Raw genomic sequence first — 18,496 nt, 5'->3', positions numbered from 1 at the left:
GATGTTCCGGTGAGTAAAACGAATCCGAATGACAAAAAAAGTTTTCTGGTGAACTCTTCAGAAACAGAGAAAAAGCCATTGATATTTCCTTCTTTCATGATCATTCCCAAGCACTTCTTTATAGTTCACTGTCACTTTTTTATGATTCAGGAATAACACAATTATGTGTAAGTCAGTAATTTCTACGTTATCTGAAAATAGCACATTATTATTGCTAAATTAATGCTTGCACCATGCACAGGTTCTTCATTCACATTTGCCAGAACACCCATTATCGAAAGAACTCTCAAGTCGTGTTCTGTTTGCCAAACCTGAGGCTGACTTCATTAATTACAAAGTAGGCGAATCATTAATTAACGGTGGTTGCGTTATTTTAGAGAGGCGTTTCAATGAATTGACCCAAATGAAGTAAATAATTAGGAGAAAATTTCCTTTCTGGTTTCTCGCTCAAAATAGTGGGATTATCTCAGTAGCAGCATTGCAAGTCTACATTCAATCTGCCCAAATCGGCAGTTCAAGAGAATGGATTTCAATCGTTTTTGCAGGGGAGTGTAGGAACCAGTAATAAATGCAAACCTTGTCAAATATATTCCTATCCCCGGCAACAGCAAATTCATCCTTTGAGTGGCCTTGTTCTGGGTTACTGCACCCGTGACTCTTTGTCAAATCTTTGAAATCAATATAAGATTTTTAACATAGTTTTATCAACCCTAATTCTTCCAGATTAAATAGCTTCAAGTCATCTTTGTTCAAACTGGGATCATAATACAATGCTTAATTACATTATACATCTTTCATATCTACGTATTATCCCCTCCAAGACGAATATTTTCTTCCGGAGTGCCCTGTCCAAATCTGACATATGTTATACAGGTTGGTTCTGGCCAAGACTGGGTATGACTGAAACGTCACGTCCTGTCTTTGGAATTTCAAAGCTGTTGTGACAAAGTCCAAAATTCCATTAGCTTTTTGTTGGATGAACTCTCTACTTTGAGCAAATGGACACGTTCATTTAAGGACTTATCGCAGTCTGGTGAGTTTCAAACAATAAGATGTGTAAACAGTGCAGTGTAAAACAAACTTATCCATTTTCATCTCTTCCTTTTTTTCTTTCGCCATGTCTATATTCAAATGTGGATTTACAAAATGTTTTCGTCCTTATTTTTATTAAAAACAGGGAAGCATGGACCCCGATTGGTTGGTGGTGAGAACAGGTGCTCCGGCCGAGTGGAAGTGCTGCACGGAGGGCAGTGGGGGACGCTGTGTGATTTTCACTTTGGTTTACAAGACGCCAGTGTGGTGTGTGAGCACCTTCAGTGCGGGGCTGTAAAGGAAATCCCGAGGGGTTCTTACTTTGGGCAGGGAACTGGCCCCGTGTGGAAGGAAAATTACAGGTGCCGCGGGAATGAATCCCGATTGACAGATTGTCCGGTTACATCCCGGGAAAATTTTAACTGCTCACATGGAAATGACGCGAGTGTCATCTGTTCGGGTGAGTCCTCTCAGTCGATGTAATCATGGATTAAAATAATCTCCCTGCAGAATTGAAAGAGGCCTTTCAGCATGTTCTGTCCGTGCAGGTTCTCTGCAAAAGTATCTCACCCACTCACACACCCATGTAATTTACAATAATCCGGTATTGTTTTCCATGCAATTATCTGACCACATATATTTTAAAATCTCCGATTGATATTCGTCCATCACATCTTCAGGCAGTGAATTTCAGATTCTCGCCGCCACATCCTTAGACGTTGCTTTTCATATCTTCAAGCACCATTTTCTCCGACAATGAATTGCAGATCCTCATCATCATCATTTTCAGAGAGTGCATTTCAGGTCCTCATCCTTCGCTTTCTCAGGCAGTGCATTGCAGACCCTCATCATCCACATTCTCGAACAGTACATTGCAGAACGTCAAACATCTTCAATCTTAGACAGTGCATTGCAGATCGTCATCCAACACATTCTCCGACAGTGCATTCCAGTTCCTCATCACTCACATTCTCAGAAAATGCCATGAAGATCCACATGCACCACATTTTCAGACAGTGCATTGGAGGTCGACATCCACCACAATCTCAGACAGCGTATTTCCGATCTTAATCCACCGCATTCTCAGAAGGAGCATTCCGTATCCTCATCCACCACATTCCCCGAAATTGCTTTGCAGATCGTCATCGAGGCACATTCTCATAGATGTGCATTCCAGACCCTCATCACCCACATTCTTAGACAGTGCATTGCAGATCTCCATTCCCCCACATTCTCAGACAGTGCATTGCAGATCCAAATCCACCACATTCTCAAGCAGTGAATTGCAGATCCACATAGGCCACAATCTCAGACCGTGCATTTCATATCCTCACCCCCCACAATCTCGGAAAGTGCATTTCAAATCCTAATCCACCACTTTGTCAGATAGCGTGAAGCAGATCCTCACGTACCACATTCTCAGCCAGTGCATTGTAGACCATCATCCACCACATTCTCAGACAGTGCATTGCAGATCCTCAGCCACTACAATCTCAGACAGTGTATTGCAGATTGTCATCCACCACATTCTCGTACATTGCATCCCGGGTCCTCATCACCCACATTCTCAGTCAATGCATTGCAGATCTTCATCCACCAGAATCTAAGACAGTGTATTGCAGATCGTAATCCAGCATTTTCTCAGACATTGCATTGCATTTCCTCATTCACTACAATTTCAGTCAGTGCATTGCAGATCCTCGACCTCCACATTCACAGGCAGTGCATTGCAGGACCTGATTAATCGCACCATGCAAAATTATCATCCTTACGCCACCATTTCCAATTTGTCCATCACCATAAATCTGTACTGATCATTCATGATCCTTCCGCCAATGGCAACAATTTTTCTGTGTCATATTGTCCAGATCCCGGAGGTTTTGAGCATTCCCTCTCCAAGTAGAATATTCGTAGCTCCCTAAAACCAGTAGAAAAAGTAAGTTTATCATCACCATAATGATCTTATGAAGCATTTCTGCATCTTTTCTAATGCCTTCAGACCCTCCCTAAAGTTTGTTGCAAAAAAATGGAAGGATTACTCCAGATTAGGCCGACATGAGTCATCACATCTTCCCTGCCGTGTACTCAGTGCCTTAGTTATACACCAAAGAACTCAAAACTTTAGTAGCCTTTTCGCAAACTGCGCTGTGAAGTGCAATTGTTTGTAGAAATGAACCCGAGATTCATCAGCTGCTGAAACTCATTTAGAAATGATCCCGTTCTTTATTGTTCCTTCTACTCGTCCTTCGTGTGCCAGCCTTACTTCACTTAAAAACACTCTCACTTCTAAAGCACAAGACCAGGTACAAGAATGACTCAAGTTATTTACCAGAGCAGTCAAGTCTGTGAATGAAGTGCAGTGCTGTGGGAATGCTGCCCTCTATAATATTTCGTGTTCCAGGTAAGAGGGGTAATCGATGCCATATCTGCATCAGTGGAGGTTAATAAAAATGTGAACCATGGCTCTACTTTGAGGGAAACGAGGGAATCTTCCCCGGTGTCCTTTCCAAAGTTATCCCTTGATCAACATCAAACAATGTAGCTCATCTGGTCATTATCACATGACTGTTTGTGCGATTTTACTGCGCCCATTATGGCTGCGGCGTTCCTTAAATTGCAACAGTGACGACATTACACAATGCAAATAAACGACTGTAACTTGCGTTGAGACATCCGGTAGTTTTGAAAAAAAAACACTTATCTACTTTAAATATACATTTATTTACTTCCGACAAAAGTGAGCCAACCAATGCTTCCCTCAGCTAAATTTCATCTGGAACTTTCCGGCCCGTTCTAACAGCTTGTCTGTGTTCGATTGAATTTTATCCTTTCAACATTTTACAACACTTAAAAATTCTGTGAAAAAAAAAGCATTAAATTGTTACTCTTACAACCAAGTCTCGGTAGATAATATGTATTACTGGAAAATCAGGGTGGAATGTTCTTTTCCTCTGGCCTGGAAAAGAAGAAATCTTGAACACGACATCCTGTTCCCTTTCAAAGAGCAATTCCATCTCCAAGCAGCCATTTTAGCCTTTTATTCCACAGGCGCTAACATTTCTGCCAAGCATCATTCGTGGCCCTTTTCCAAAGGTCATTTCAAAGTCCATCAAAACCACATCCACCCCATGACCCTCATTAACACTCTCTGTAACCTCATTTATTTACTCTAGCAAGTCCGTGCAATGCGATGTCTCTTACCAAATCCGCCCTAGTTTGTTATTGAATCCATATTTTTTCAAGCATAACTTGCTGTTACTTCTGCCCAAGGGATATTTTCCAAGGAAAGACAGCTTTCCCAAAGACAATATTAAACTTACTGGTCTGAATTTACTGCATTTATCCTTACACCCTTTCTTGAACAAGGGTATAATATTTGGAAACATCGGTTATCGGCATTGAAGAAGGATGGGAACATTATGACCATTATCTGTCGATTTCAGCTCTGATATTGGTCATGCCCCTCGAATACATCTCATCCAATCCATGTGTCGTGTCAAATTCAACATTAGTTGCCCTAGCCAATTCGTCCTCTTTATAAATATCTAGCCATTCCATTTCTTTTCCGTCTGCCTATTCCTTGTCCACCATTGAGCAGCGTTTTCTTCCTTGGCAAAAACATACTCAAAATGCTCACTCAGCAGCTGAGCCGAAACATCAGCCTTTATATGCCGATGTCCTTCCTGGTGTCGGTTTTGTGCCTATATAAGACTGTAAGATCACGTTTTATGTTAGTGGGACTCTCTTATACGGTTTGGATATTGCACATTAATCTTGGATCTCACTTGCATTATACAAATTCAATATCCAATGCATATATTTTGTTCTGCTTCACCTTAATACCCACCTCTTTAATCAGCCAGGGAGCCTTGGAGTTTTTGCATCGTCCTGCACGTGTCTAAGCCAATTTTCCATTTTTGCACCTGAGTCATTTTTAGAGCCTGCACGTCACGGAAATCATTTATTACAATTTATGTTCACACACCTGAATGGTAAATATAATTGAGGCCCTTATACAACCCCTGTTGCGCTTATCCTGAATAACACCACATTATTTCCTCCGTTATTGCAATCTTTCTTTTCTAGTTTTCTGTGCAGTTTGGTTTTTCTCTCTAACATTATCTACCCGTTCCCAAATCCCTGCCAAATTAGTTCTGAACTATCCAACAAACAAACCAGACGGACATTGCCCTCGGACTTATTCATCTGAAACACATGAAAACATCCATTGGTCCTTTCTTCACAGATCTGAGTCTATGAGTCCATGAGAACAGATCACAAAGTCACATGAGCTTGATTAGCGCTCTCATGCACCGTTTCTCCGGCGACGTTCATCAGTTCTATCGCTCCTGCGTTGTGCTGGGATATTTTAATATTATCAGGATATTATTCCGTTGATGGCAATTTACAAGATTGTTTGCAACATCCTTAAAAATCATCTGCAGGACTACACCCCTCTTCCTACCTCTGAAATTGCTCCACTAACGGAGCACGAATGCTGACTGCTCACCCTCCCGCATCAGAGGGCTCAGCAGGGTCCCAGTGATCTGCCTCACCTTGGTACCACGGTCACAACATTTACTTGAATAATTATTGCCCCGGTTATGTTGAATCAAAGGTGCACTTTTTTTTTGAACGTTAACCCTTGCTCTCAACGGTTTTCTTCTTGTAGATGAAAGTTGGTCACTGAAATTGACAAATGGGGGAAGCCGCTGTGATGGTCAGGTGGAGATTTACCACAACGGTCGCTGGGGCAGAGTACAGGACAGCCTCTGGGAAATCAATGATGCTAACGTGGTCTGCAGGCAACTAGGATGTGGTGACGCAATTGCCGCTCATATCTTTTCAAATTATGGAGAGAGTGAAGTGCCTGTGTGGGTGAATGATGTCCAGTGTGGAGGAAACGAATTGCATCTCCGCAACTGCAGCTCATTTGCAATGAATTCTTCTCTCAATGAGAGTGTCGGCGTCGGAGTTCTGTGTTCAGGTGAATAAATAGTTCAATTTTACAGGAACATACATAGAAATATCTAATAACGAGTTTGGTGTGAATATACGTCACTTGTTCCTCGAGTTCTTTTAACCTAACTGCTTAACACTGGAGGGCTAACGTGGAGAGAGTGGGCACGGACAGAACTGATCAACAAACAGCACTTGCATGTTAGCTGTGCATTTATTAACGACAGAATTCTCAATTATCTCTCAGACAGGAAATTCTGACTGCACGGTTGGGAGAGTGTGTTGTTAGCGCGGGTCGGGGGGTGTTGTGAGGCGGAGGTGAGGTGGTGTCGGGAGGAGCCTTACAGCTTGGTGCGAAATTGTGTTAATTTAACAACGTTTTCATAGAATTGCAGTTCACATACTGGTCAGGGCAAGAGGCCGCTCATGGGATTTCTGGATTATTCCATCCTTGAAAAACCCAGGTACTTACAGGCCTTTCAGCAGCAGAAGGCTGAGCTTCTATGAAATGTCTTTCCTAAAAGTCAACTTGGTTTCTTTTCCCACTGATGCTGCCAGACCTCCTGAGGATTTACAGCATTTTTTTCAATATAATCAATAGAAAATAGCGAGATATTCAGAAATCGAGTGAAATAAGGGTTCGAGATGCGTACAGGGGAAAATAAACTGTGTACAATTGAAGTTCATTAGTAGTTTGGGTGCAACGATGAATACAAAAAAGTTTAATTGAGGTTGAAACAGGGCACACAGCATTGAGCACACAATATGTGAACTGCAATCCAAAATACCGTAGGAGTCAGGTGTGGGAATATTTGAAATATTTGTGCATTCCACACTATAAATTTCAAATAATTAGAGATACATGGTTTCAACTATAGAAACAGTTACCTGTCATAGTCAAGTCAAATATTTTTTAAATTACTTTTGCTGGATAATATTCAATAGTTTCAATTGGGTTATGACATAAATGCGTAATCGAATCCTCTTGATAAATACTGTATTTTTTGGATCAGAACACATACAGTTAAGGCTGTCAGATGGTGGAAGCCCATGTGCAGGACGAGTGGAGATTTATTACAACGGGACCTGGGGCTCCGTTTGTGATGATTCCTGGGATCTGACAGACGCTGACGTAGTTTGCAAACAGCTGCATTGCGGAAAGGCATTGGACGTGACACTTCCTGCCTCTTGTGGACCAGGCTCAGGTCCAGTTTGGCTGGAAGGCTTGGAGTGTTCAGGGGAGGAATCGTATCTCTGGCAATGTCCCTCTGCATATTTGGGTTCCCACGACTGTTCTCATAAAGAAGATGTGAAGATTATGTGCTCAGGTACGGGTGACCTAAATGAACTCATTTCCTTTATACAAGAAGATTCACACAGATGGTATTTTACTGAATAGCGCAGAAAGTGCACATCAACGGTTTATTCTGCTCAACGCGTCTGACAGCTGCTTATTCTGCTCATAATCTTACATCATTTCATCTGGCATGAGTTGAATTCCACTCTGCATTTTCCTCTCGTGTCTTTATCAAACGTCACATTCAAGGCATCACCACAATTCGCCCCACCAAACGTACATGTTCCATGTTCCACATTCTCCTTCTATCTGGGTAATAGAGAGTGAAAAAAAAAAGCTGAAATCGCAATTTGTTTGGCTCTTGTGTTTCTTCGTCCAAAAAAAGCACGACTTTATTCTAATCAGCACTGAAATAATTTCGGCATTAACAAGCCTATCCTGCCGTCTCTGAACGTCTTCCTGCAGTTAGTGGAGTCTGTCTTGGTATTAACTGCAAATCCTAGTGCATTTTGAACATTTACTTCAATTCCAAATACCAAGTGTAGTATGTTAATCTTAAACAGATGTGACCCCCAGCATTAATCCATGTGCACATCACGCTCCATCTTCTGCTATTCTATGTGAAATCCTGCGTTGTTGTTTGTTGGCTCTTCTTTTAATACTGTGCCGATAATTTCATTTTCCCTGATCTCAGCCTTAATTCTGCTGTTTGAAAACTTTTCGAAAGTTATTGTTTTCAAAATCCATGTGGATTACATAGACATTATTATCTCCACATAATCTTTCTGAAACTTCTTCAAGTAATTCAATTAATTGGAAGATATAGAGTTCGCTCTTTGGAAATCTGCGTTGATTATCCTTGATTGTATAATTGGATTGTACATGCATCACTGTTACATTTTTGGAATAATTATCTCTGTTCAGTGAGCACATCTGGTGCAACTTGGGTTGAGGGGGCACTGTTGACTTGATTCAGTTTATCACTGGAAACATCTGGAGATTTCTTATTTCGTTGATAGAACACAAGGAGCTGCGGCTGGTGAATGGAAAGCATCGCTGTCAGGGGAGGGCGGAAGTGTTCTACAATGGGACCTGGGGAACAGTGTGCTCGGAAACACTGGATAGCCATGATGCTGAGGTGATTTGTAAACAGCTACAGTGCGGCCCTCTCGCTTCTATTGAGTATAGCGCTCGGTCATTCGGAGAAGGATCAGGACGTATTTGGCTCGATGAGATAGAATGTATTTCACACGAGTCGACCATTTGGCAGTGTCGGACAGACCCGTGGGGACAACACAACTGTAATCACAGAGAAGATGCAGGCGTTTTATGTTCAGGTAACAAAACAAACCTTCTAATGTGAGAGTGTTATTTCATTCGTTGATGTCCAAATGAGTCAGCACGTTTCATTCCCCAACAGGAGGAAAGATAACGAAGGACCAACCCGAAAGTGAAAAGGATTGTGCTCGACAATCAGGTGATCTATCCGCTTTATTATATCAATTATCTGAGTTGTATACCTGTATTTTTGTGCAGAAATATTAGTGATTGATTATCATTGACAGATTCGGGTGTAGATTTGCACCTGATTGGAGGTAACAACAGCTGCTCCGGGCGAGTGGAGATACAGTGCAAAAACACGAGGGGCACGGTGTGTGATGACTCCTGGGATATGGCCGATGCCAATGTTGTCTGCAGACAGCTGGGTTGTGGCTCTGCTCTACTTGCCGCAGGAGGGGCCGCTTTTGGCCAGGGTGGAGGTGACATGTGGTCTGATGAGGTGAGGTGTACCGGAAGCGAATCCTTTCTCTCCGATTGTCCTTCTTCAGCGTCTGCTCAGCCTGACTGCGATCACAAGGAAGACGCCAGTGTGATTTGTTCCGGTAAGAGTAGTGCAGAACGGGGCGGGTTGGGGCCGGGAGATTGGCAGTTGGTCAATGTTCGCTCAAATTGTCTCATGAATTCGTAAACGATGAACAACAGATCACTTTCTAAATTAAAGTTCTATCTTTTTTTGCATAATAACCCAAGGTCCCGAATTGTCGTCGGCTGCTTCTCCGTCCACACCCGCAGGTTGGTCTTATGAATAAGTAGTATTCATGTCAAGGCTAATGTCCAGAATGATCTGATATGATTGACATATGCTTGTTTTTATTAAAAAATTCTGAATTAATCTTAGTGTTTCAGAATGTTGGACTATTTAACAATACATAGCATCCTGTGTCCCAGTTGAATCTTTATTTAACATTTCATTAAGAACATGAAGACAATATCACTTCCATCCCTCTTGTGATCGGTATAACAATCGGGATCCTGTTGATCTGTGAGTTCATCGCACTAATTGTGGTAATGCGGAGAAAATCATCAAGGAAAGGTGAGGACAAATATTACCACTGACTCACATTAAATCTCGGATATTTTTATTTTTTATTTCAATTCATGAATTATAAATGAGCCTCGCTGGCAGCCCTGCATTCATGGCCCATCCATAATTGCCCTTGAGAAAGTGGTGATGAGATGTCTTCTTGATCCGTTGCAATCCATGTTGCGTAGGTACACCCACAGTGCTTTTACAGAGGGAGTGTAAGGATTTGACCCAGCGACCATGCCGGAATGGCGACAAATATGCAAATAAGAATGGTGAGAGGCTTGCAGGGTGACTTCCAGGAAGTGGTTTTCCCATGTCCCTGCTTCCCTTGTCATTATCCTTGGTTGTTTATGTGGTTTTGGAAGGTCTTGTCTAAGTAGACTTGCTGGATTCTTCAAGTGCATCTTGTAAACAGTACACACTGCTGCCACTATAAGTCGATGGTGAAGGGAATGATTGGTTGTGGATATCGTGCCAATAAAGCGGAAAACATTATTCTGGATTGGGGCAAACTTCTAGAGTTTTGTTGTAGCTGCAGTCAAACAGGCAAGTGGAGAATATTCAGGAACACTCCTGATTGTCCCTTGTAGATGATGGAAACGATTTGCCTAGTCTGGAGTTGAGTTCCTCAGAAGCGTTCCTTGCCTCTGACCTGCTTTTGTCACCACATCATTCCTATCACAAGCCCAGTTCAGTTTCTGGTCAATGGAAACCCCCGGGATGTTGTCAGCGGGGGAATCAGTGATGGTGATGCCACTGATTGTCAAAGGCTGACAGTTAGATCACACCTTGTTGTAGATGGCCATTTCCTGGCACTAGTGAGGCGCAAATTTTACTCACCACTATGAACGTCAGGCCTGGATATGGTCCATGTCTGACTACATGTGGACATGGCCTGCTGCAGTAGCTGAGGATTCGAGACTGGTAATAAACATTGTGCCATAATCAGCGGACATCCCCACTCCTGACCTTCAGATGAAGTGATGGTCATTGATGAAACAGGTGAAGATCGTTGGTCCTAGCACGCTATGCTGAGGAGCACCTGTATTAATGTGCATTTACTGAAAGATGATTGACCTCCAACAACCACAACTCCCTTGTTTTGTGCTCACTTTGACTTCAAGCAGCGAAGATTTCCCCCTGAATCCTATTGGCTCCAGTTTTTTTTCAGGCGCCTTCATGTATGATACGCCGACGAGAACTCACTTTATTGCCCTTTTCCATTGAATGTCACTTGTCATGTTGGAAACTAATGTTAACCGATTTAGCGAGTATTCTCGTTCAAAGTACTCGATCAAATAGTGAAATGTGTCATTTAAATGGAAGAGTCACTTGACTGTCCACATTCACAGTCCTAATTGTTCCACCGCTACTATGTCTGAAGGTCAATCAATTGTTGTAGCCATCGATCTGAAGGTTATTTGAAGCATTTTAGACTTAGTGCCCAGTCATGATGTTTCCGTCAATCGAAGTCTATCCAATCAGTGTCCGTCCAGTCCTTCCGTTTCCGTGCCCAGATGCCCAATCTCCAGCCCCATAGCCAGAATCGATCCACACTTTTGAGGCAGGAGACTTTGATGGGATTTTAAGCACCAGTTTATTAATATTGTGTACCCTGACTTAACTAACTACTCTGATCTGAACAACCATAACACTCCTGCTCGATGCGCACAGCAAATTAATTTTAATACTGTTGCGATACATATAAGAAACGTCAGCTCCTCACTCGTCTTTCCAACCTGATGCTGTCAGCAGAATTCAGTCATTTTCCCCAGCTTCTCTTCAGCTAAAATCCCCTTGGGTCTCACAACAGAGTTTTCAGCTGGAATTCATTCCTCCCGAAAAAGCCTAGTTTCGTCTTTTCCGACCTTAATTACATTTTCCATAGACTGGTGGAGTTGAACATGCGCCCATGCGGTTACCCACACACCCACACGCCCACACAGACACAGCCATACGCACATAACGTCTATCTCTCTCTATCTCTCTCACACACACGTATCTATACGCGCCCTCTTGTAAAAATAAAACTACTTAACAAAAGATCCTTCATAGCCAGCTCACTCACTTTCTGCATTCACTTTCGCCATCAGTTTTGTGTTAATATTTGCAAACACTTATATTATTAATCAAAGGTAAAACGCAACAAATTGTTAACACCTCCGCATTGTCTCCATCAGGTTATGTCACTGGCAGTTGGGGTACACCAATTGATTTGTACCAAGCAATTTATGAAGAAATTGAAGATATTCCGCCTGTCAAGGATCCCGCTCTGACCCGTGGCTCAGGTTTGTAACTTCCATTGCAAAGCCAATCCGCACTGGGGGATTCCATTTACGTTTACTCATTTTAAAAGTCAGGGCAATGAATGGGCCCGACAGGCATTCCGCTCACTTTACTCATGTGAAAGTTTCCTAACTCCGTGTGCTTCTGTTATGTGAGAAGAGTAATGAGCTTCTCAAATTTCCCAAATTCTGTGTTGCTCAAAGGGTGTTTTGCCGTTTGGCGGAAAATAGGGAGCAGATCGGTGTTTCAAACTTCCCAAGGGACTGCTCACTGCCTCCATTAGGTATCTGACTGACTAAATTATACAAAGAGAGGATTATTGAACAGAAAATGCAATCCACTCTCCCCAACTATGATAGTCTACAGGGCCGCTGATCTCAGGGGCCGGGAATCACATTCGGGAATAATTGATCCAACATTATGAATATCCATAATGAAAAAGAAAATATATTCAAACTACTTTCAACCGAATCCAGGGGACCATATTTCAATACCTAATAAGAATATGATAAATACAGGGGCAAACCATTGGGAACAAGAGCACACGTAAAAAAAGAAATAACGATAAAATCGCGAAGAATAACAATGATGGGAAGCGGTGTGGTGGCAAAGCAGCATAAGGGAGAAAACGAAGAAAGATGACAAATGTAATTACGGTGATAATAACGTCTAATCAATGAAATGATCGTGGACCGTCTAGCAAGTTAGTACAATATTTAACGGCACAAAGAAATGGTCGGTCAGTATGGTATGACCGTGCTCCAAAAAGGAACTGAAAGAATAGTGCAGCATTCATGAAATATCAGAAATATTAATCAATAACATTATTTCAGTATTCACCAGGGGTAAGAGGGCATGACTTTGGAAAATTAGGTTAGGAGTGACAAAATTTCATTTAAAATGAATTTAAAAAGAAAGTTAAAAAAAATCTTACCAAAAAAGCACGGGTCAGAACAATTTGCATCATATCATTATGGAAAAATATTATAAGATAGCAGAGGCACAATTACAGTGATTAACCAATTAATTTCAAGCGGTGGTAGTGCCACGATCCTGGCAGAGAATTAATATTAAATGTACAATTAAATATGGAGAATGAAAATGTCCAGGGAAGAATGATCCGTTATCTGAACGTTGGTGGGAGAAAAACTAATTAAATTGATACAACGGAGGAAAAGGGTACAAATTCGCATCAAACAACCAAAAGCGCAGTCAGCAAATACTCCATAATGGGAACTGTCACATTAGCAACTTCAGCAAAATGCTGAAAAAGTTAACAGCATAGATAAGGTTAGCAGTGAGGACATAAAATCTGTGGATTTGATAAATAATTTTGGAACTGTGCACTTAATATTCCGATGGATAAGACAAGTGCTAACCTCTCAGCTATTGCCAAGTGGGTGTCAATCTTGCCTCTGAATCAATATCCTCCGGCATCCAGTTCCACTCTAGTACTTGTTCAGAAATTTCAACGCTGACACTGTGGTGCAGAAATGAGCGGCTGATGCCTTCTTGGCCGTGTTCTCTTTCAGAGTCGTTGTTTAAGTGGTGACCAAAATGTCTTCTCCTGGAGAATTTAGACCTGCCCTTGGTATACTGACAAATATGTATCTCTTGAGCAAAATCACAAAGTCAGATTATCTGCTAATTAACACATCGCTGTGATTGCCTGTGGAAAGTTTTTTGTGTACAAATTGTCTGCTGCATTTCCCATATTTAAATAGTGATGATACATCACAAGTATCCATTAGCTGTAAAAAGCTTTGGACATCTGGCGATCTTGAAAATCACTGTTTGCTCGTATTCATCACATTTATATGCAGTAAAGTGACACCTATGAGAATGGGTAGCCTGCAGCCTGCAAGACAGGAAACAGAGAGTGGTACACAAGGTAGTTATGCAGGGGGAGGAAAGTGGGAATGGGTATTTAAAACGCGTCTCTGCTGGGATTACTGTTGTTCTAAATTAATCTGAACGATTCAGACTTTGGATAAAAATGATATTTTTTCTAAATTTAACTATTGAACAAATTGTGTTGGGCTGGGGGTAGTGAAAGCATTTTAAAAACATACATTATTAAATTTGCGGCAAAGAACATACGATTGGCAAATGAATATCTGCATAAGTAATTATGGGGAATTACAATCTAGTATATAAACTAAGAATTAATTTTCGGTCTGTAACAATGAATCCGAATTAAATGTTAAAATCGTGGAATGCAGGAGTTCAGGGAAATAAATAAAGAAAGTAAATCGATGGAGAATGATCAGGCTGTAAAAAGCCAAAACAAACACTATCTTTTATTTCTGGATAGATGTGCTTAAATAACAATATTATTCTGTTGAACCTCGATCGAACATTAGTTAGAGGGAAGTTGGAGCATAATTAAGGGTCCTGGTCAGCATATTTTTTAAAGATATAGAGGAGTAGTTGATGAGGCTCAAAGCACTTTACAAGAACGGAAACCGTGTTAGGAGCAAAAGGAATCCAAAAATGCTGAAAATAAGGATCAAAAAATGCTTGTTGGTCTCTTTTTGGTTCCTTTGCCCATGAGTTCCTTTCTCCTCCCTCAAATAGGACGGATTTTACGTCTCTGACAATGAAATGGAAGGAGAATTTTTCGGAGGGGGTTACTTATTTTAACCTCTACTCCAAAGGGCTGTTTACTTCTGTACCGTGATGACACTATAATGACATCAATAATTCCTCCAAGAACCAAAGTATTTTTTTCCCCTTTCTTTAACAGTTTCTGTTTCTATTGATTCGCTCAATCATATCGAATTTTACACCAGCCACATTTTGGATTTCAAAAGTCTTGGATCGCAAAATCCTGACGAGAACTCCTCCAGTATTCAGGGTGGGTAAACTTTTACTTCCGACCATCTGGTTTTCATCCTTCACACTCGGTAATATCTACAATCGAACATGAAGTATTAAAAAGAACGAATACAAGTTAAGTTGCACGGACGATGATATCAGCTATTACAGTGACTTTAGATAAAAACGCTTCTAAAATACTTTCAGGCTGATACAATATCATATCAAGATCATGTGATTGTACTCAATAATATAAAGAAGATAAATAGTTTCATTTAGAGTACATATCATATTATTAGTTTCATCACAAGGCCCAGTAATCTGTGAAATGTGAAATGCGCACGCAGGCTGTCGATATCATTGGGTCAGTGAGACACGTGCATTAAAACATAATATAAAAATACTGTGACGCGAGTTCTTCAAAAAATTCTCCACACTTTAATCTCCCTCCCCTGTTAGCGCAACAGAACCACTGTCCTCTCCTCTTATTGTTTTGTTGACAAGTCTCAATGTTATTCTGTTAATTGTTAGCAATTAATCTCAACGAAAGTCGTTTGTTCCTCCCAGGTCTCCGCGATTACGACGATGCTGAGACTACACACAATGATTCTAAGGACGATCACTTGCTGCTGGACCGTGTTCATGATGATTTCTTCACACGGGAAAGTGCCGGCGGTGATATGTGAATTCTGGGTGTGATAGAGATTTATTTATCTTCTCAGCCTGTCCTCTGTATTGTTGGTGACTTTCTTACTCTCTGCTTATATCGGTTCTGAAATGTCTGATAGTCCATTGGATGATCTGCGGAGTCTCTCACTAACGGGATACGCGCATCTTGAAAAGTTGGGTACACAGGTTGTTCGAAGGTTGTGCGCTCCATCCATCATCTCGACTTAGTATATGCACGTTTGTGTTTGTTGGATTGCGGCCAACAGCGTTCCCAGATAAGTCGCGGGGTTAGTTGAGTATCTTCAGGGATGCGTTGGAAACATCCCTGAATTGATTTTCCTCCTCCTTCTGGGAGAGATCGGCCTCCTCCAGCTCCCGCCACTGACTTCGGAGTAGATGATTACTTCTGATTATTCCTTCCCTCACCTGCTCATATTTGAGGAATGAACTGGATCAGTTTTAAAGTTCATTCATGTTGGCGATTGTACAAACCTTTGTTTGGTGTATGCTCCTCTTGAGGTGATACCATTTATTTCATTAATTTATTGGATATGGGCGTCGCTGGCTTGGCCAGCATTTATTGCCCAAACACAATTGTCTTTGCGAAGGTTGTGGTGAGCTTCCTTCTTGTAGCTTTGTAGCCCTGCTATTGTAGGTACCTGCTCAGTGCTGTTGGACACAGGATTCCAGGATTCTGAGCCAGCGACACAGAAGTAAAGGCGAAAAATTTCCAAATCAGAAAGGCTTGTGACATGGAGGGACATTACAAATGTTGGTGATCTCATGTATGCTATACCCGTGTCGTGCTAAATGGCCCTGGTCCGGCGCTCAGAAGGTGCTGCCACAGGGGCGTTAGTGAGATTCTACAGTGCCTCCTACAGATGGTGCGCATTGATGCTACTATTCGTCGATGTGATGGGAGGGAATGTTTGTGGAAGGGGTATCAATCAAGCAGAGTTCCTAGTTCTGTAGGTTGACGAGCTTCTTCGGTGTTGTTGGTCGTGCCATCGTCCAGTCAAGTGGAGAGTATTCCATTAGGCTCCTGACTTGTGCCTTGTCGATTATGTACAGGTTCTCTGGAGTCAGGAGTTGAGTTGCTCGCCTCAGGATTCCGAGCATCTGACATGCTCTTGTAGTCAAAGTGTTTACCTGCCTATTCCAGTTCAACTGATGGTCAATTGTAAGCTCCAAGATTTTGATAGCGGGATTCAGAGATGAGCATGCCATTAAATGTCAAGGGATGTTGGTTAGATTCTCCCTTGTGGGAGATTGTAATTGTCTGGCACCTTGTTGGAGTGAATGCTACTTGTCGCATGTCAGCCCAAGAGTGGATATTGTGTAAATTGTGCTGCATTTAGTCATGGACAATTTCAGAACCTGAGCTGTTGTGAATGGTGATGATCATTGTGCAATCTACAGCGAACAACCCCTCCTCTCACCTTCTGATGAAAGGAAGGTCATTCATGAAGCAGTTGAAGATGACTGGGCCGAGGGCACTACTCTGAGGGACTCCTGCAGTGGTGCCCCATAACTGAGATCCATGGCCTCCAAAAACCACAGCCATCTTCCTGTGTGGTATATATTACTCCAAGCAACTGCGAGTTTTTTTTTCATTCCCTTGGATCCCAAAGACTCCAGTTTTGCTCGGGCTACTTGAAGCCACGCTCGGTCACATAACGCCTCGATTTCAAAGGCAGTCACTGTCCCCTCACCTTTTCAGTTCAGATTTGTTGTCCATGTTTGATCCAAGGCCGAAAATAATAATGAAGCTCAGTGACCCCGGCAAAACCCAGACTGATCGTCACTGAGCAGGAGATTGCTAAGCATGTGTCGATGCTGATTTTACTGATGATGGAGAGTAGACTGATTGGGCTCGAGGTGGCTTTAGTCATTAATAAAATTAATGCTGTTCGCTGTGATTTTCTCACTTGTTCAGACCCCAAACGGGAATACGTCGAGTGCTCAACATGAAACATCGAACTTTGCAGGACGTCATCTGTTGCCTCACAGCGGCACAACACAGCCCGGGCAAAAATAAACACCATTTCTCTTTCACTCATAAATAAATAAATTCTAACCTCTTCATGCTGCTGTCACACACCCACGCACATGCTCACTCGCGCGCACACACACACACCAGACACCGGAAATGCACCCGCTCTCAGCCCATTATTAACCAATAACATGTTCATCCTAAGTGCATAACACTCAGGTTATTTTTGATCACGCCTTATCGGTTCCTCCAATTCCTGATATGAATGACAATGTCCTCTGTGAAACCTTCACAAGCCCGCTCAATCTGTCCCCAGAAAGCAATGAGGGTGTTGCTCAAACTTTACAACATATACATTAAACTGGTAAAGCCAATGCTTCATTACCGGCTACAAGCTTGTTCCGCATAGTTGGGGAGTATGCAGCACTCACTGGTTTTTACCATGTCATTATATGGAGTTGTTCCGATGCTTTTAATGATGCTGAAATTATCAATGAGAACTTGCTGTTTTTTGTTTCTCTAGAAACAACAACAACAACAACAATAATCTAGTTGATTTGGAATTATTCTGAAGAAGAAAATGAATGCATTGCCTTCATTTCGATGATGGTGGACATAGTTGCAACACTCTCTCTAAAGCAATACTATTTTAACCCATCTTTCAGGTAAAATACATCGACAAATCGAGGATGCGAAGCCCCAGGCGTGTGACTCGCTGTGTAAAATCTGAGGGAACGCCCTTAAGTTTTCAAAAAAGTACATCCATCTCGAAGATGCTTACCATTCCGACATAAACATGTTTTGAGACAAAAAGCAAACGTTACCTTGTGTGGAGACATCTATAAATTTAGATAATTTATAAATCTATATATTATCTTAAGAAGTATGAATAAATACTGTCTAATCAGAATTGTAGGACAAAGGGATATTTTTCGCGCATTTTCATGTATATAATAAAACTGTACCACACTCCGCTGTATCGACAATACAACCCATCAAGAGAATTGAAGAACCGATGATTATCATTACAAGTTAATTTCAGCTCCATTTTCTAAGATTTGTTTTTTTCCCAAAT

At 41.7% G+C, this 18,496-nt stretch overlaps 1 protein-coding gene and 1 long non-coding RNA gene across 2 annotated transcripts; both read left to right on the top strand.

Annotated features, from left to right (window-relative positions):
* Positions 1-5,864: 5,864 nt before the first annotated feature.
* LOC144686334 (scavenger receptor cysteine-rich type 1 protein M130-like) lies at positions 5,865-18,177 on the top strand. Its single transcript, XM_078551416.1, has 5 exons — positions 5,865-6,019; positions 7,005-7,319; positions 11,837-11,944; positions 15,327-15,452; positions 18,087-18,177. Exons 1-4 carry the CDS (start codon positions 5,971-5,973, stop codon positions 15,443-15,445), a joined length of 591 nt encoding a protein of 196 aa, XP_078407542.1. The 5' UTR covers positions 5,865-5,970; the 3' UTR covers positions 15,446-15,452; positions 18,087-18,177.
* LOC144686341 (uncharacterized) lies at positions 9,102-9,639 on the top strand. The gene is made up of 3 exons (XR_013577906.1): positions 9,102-9,171; positions 9,320-9,361; positions 9,546-9,639. It is a non-coding gene; the product is annotated as an uncharacterized LOC144686341 (long non-coding RNA).
* Positions 18,178-18,496: the final 319 nt, after the last annotated feature.

This window comes from Cetorhinus maximus, chromosome 11 (genome assembly GCF_964194155.1).
Source record: "Cetorhinus maximus chromosome 11, sCetMax3.hap1.1, whole genome shotgun sequence".
Classification (NCBI taxonomy): domain Eukaryota; kingdom Metazoa; phylum Chordata; class Chondrichthyes; order Lamniformes; family Cetorhinidae; genus Cetorhinus; species Cetorhinus maximus.
The sequence above is the reverse complement of the archived record's forward strand: the minus strand, read 5'-3'. Positions and strand labels throughout refer to the sequence as shown.

Excerpts from the sequence above, each read along its gene's own strand:
- LOC144686334 (XM_078551416.1), top strand. The coding sequence starts at position 5,971 with ATGAATTCTTCTCTCAATGAGAGTGTCGGCGTCGGAGTTCTGTGTTCA. Across the intron at positions 6,020-7,004 it reads CGTCGGAGTTCTGTGTTCAG|AACACATACAGTTAAGGCTG; the intron begins GTGAATAAATAG and ends TTTTTGGATCAG. Across the intron at positions 7,320-11,836 it reads TGTGAAGATTATGTGCTCAG|GTTATGTCACTGGCAGTTGG; the intron begins GTACGGGTGACC and ends TGTCTCCATCAG.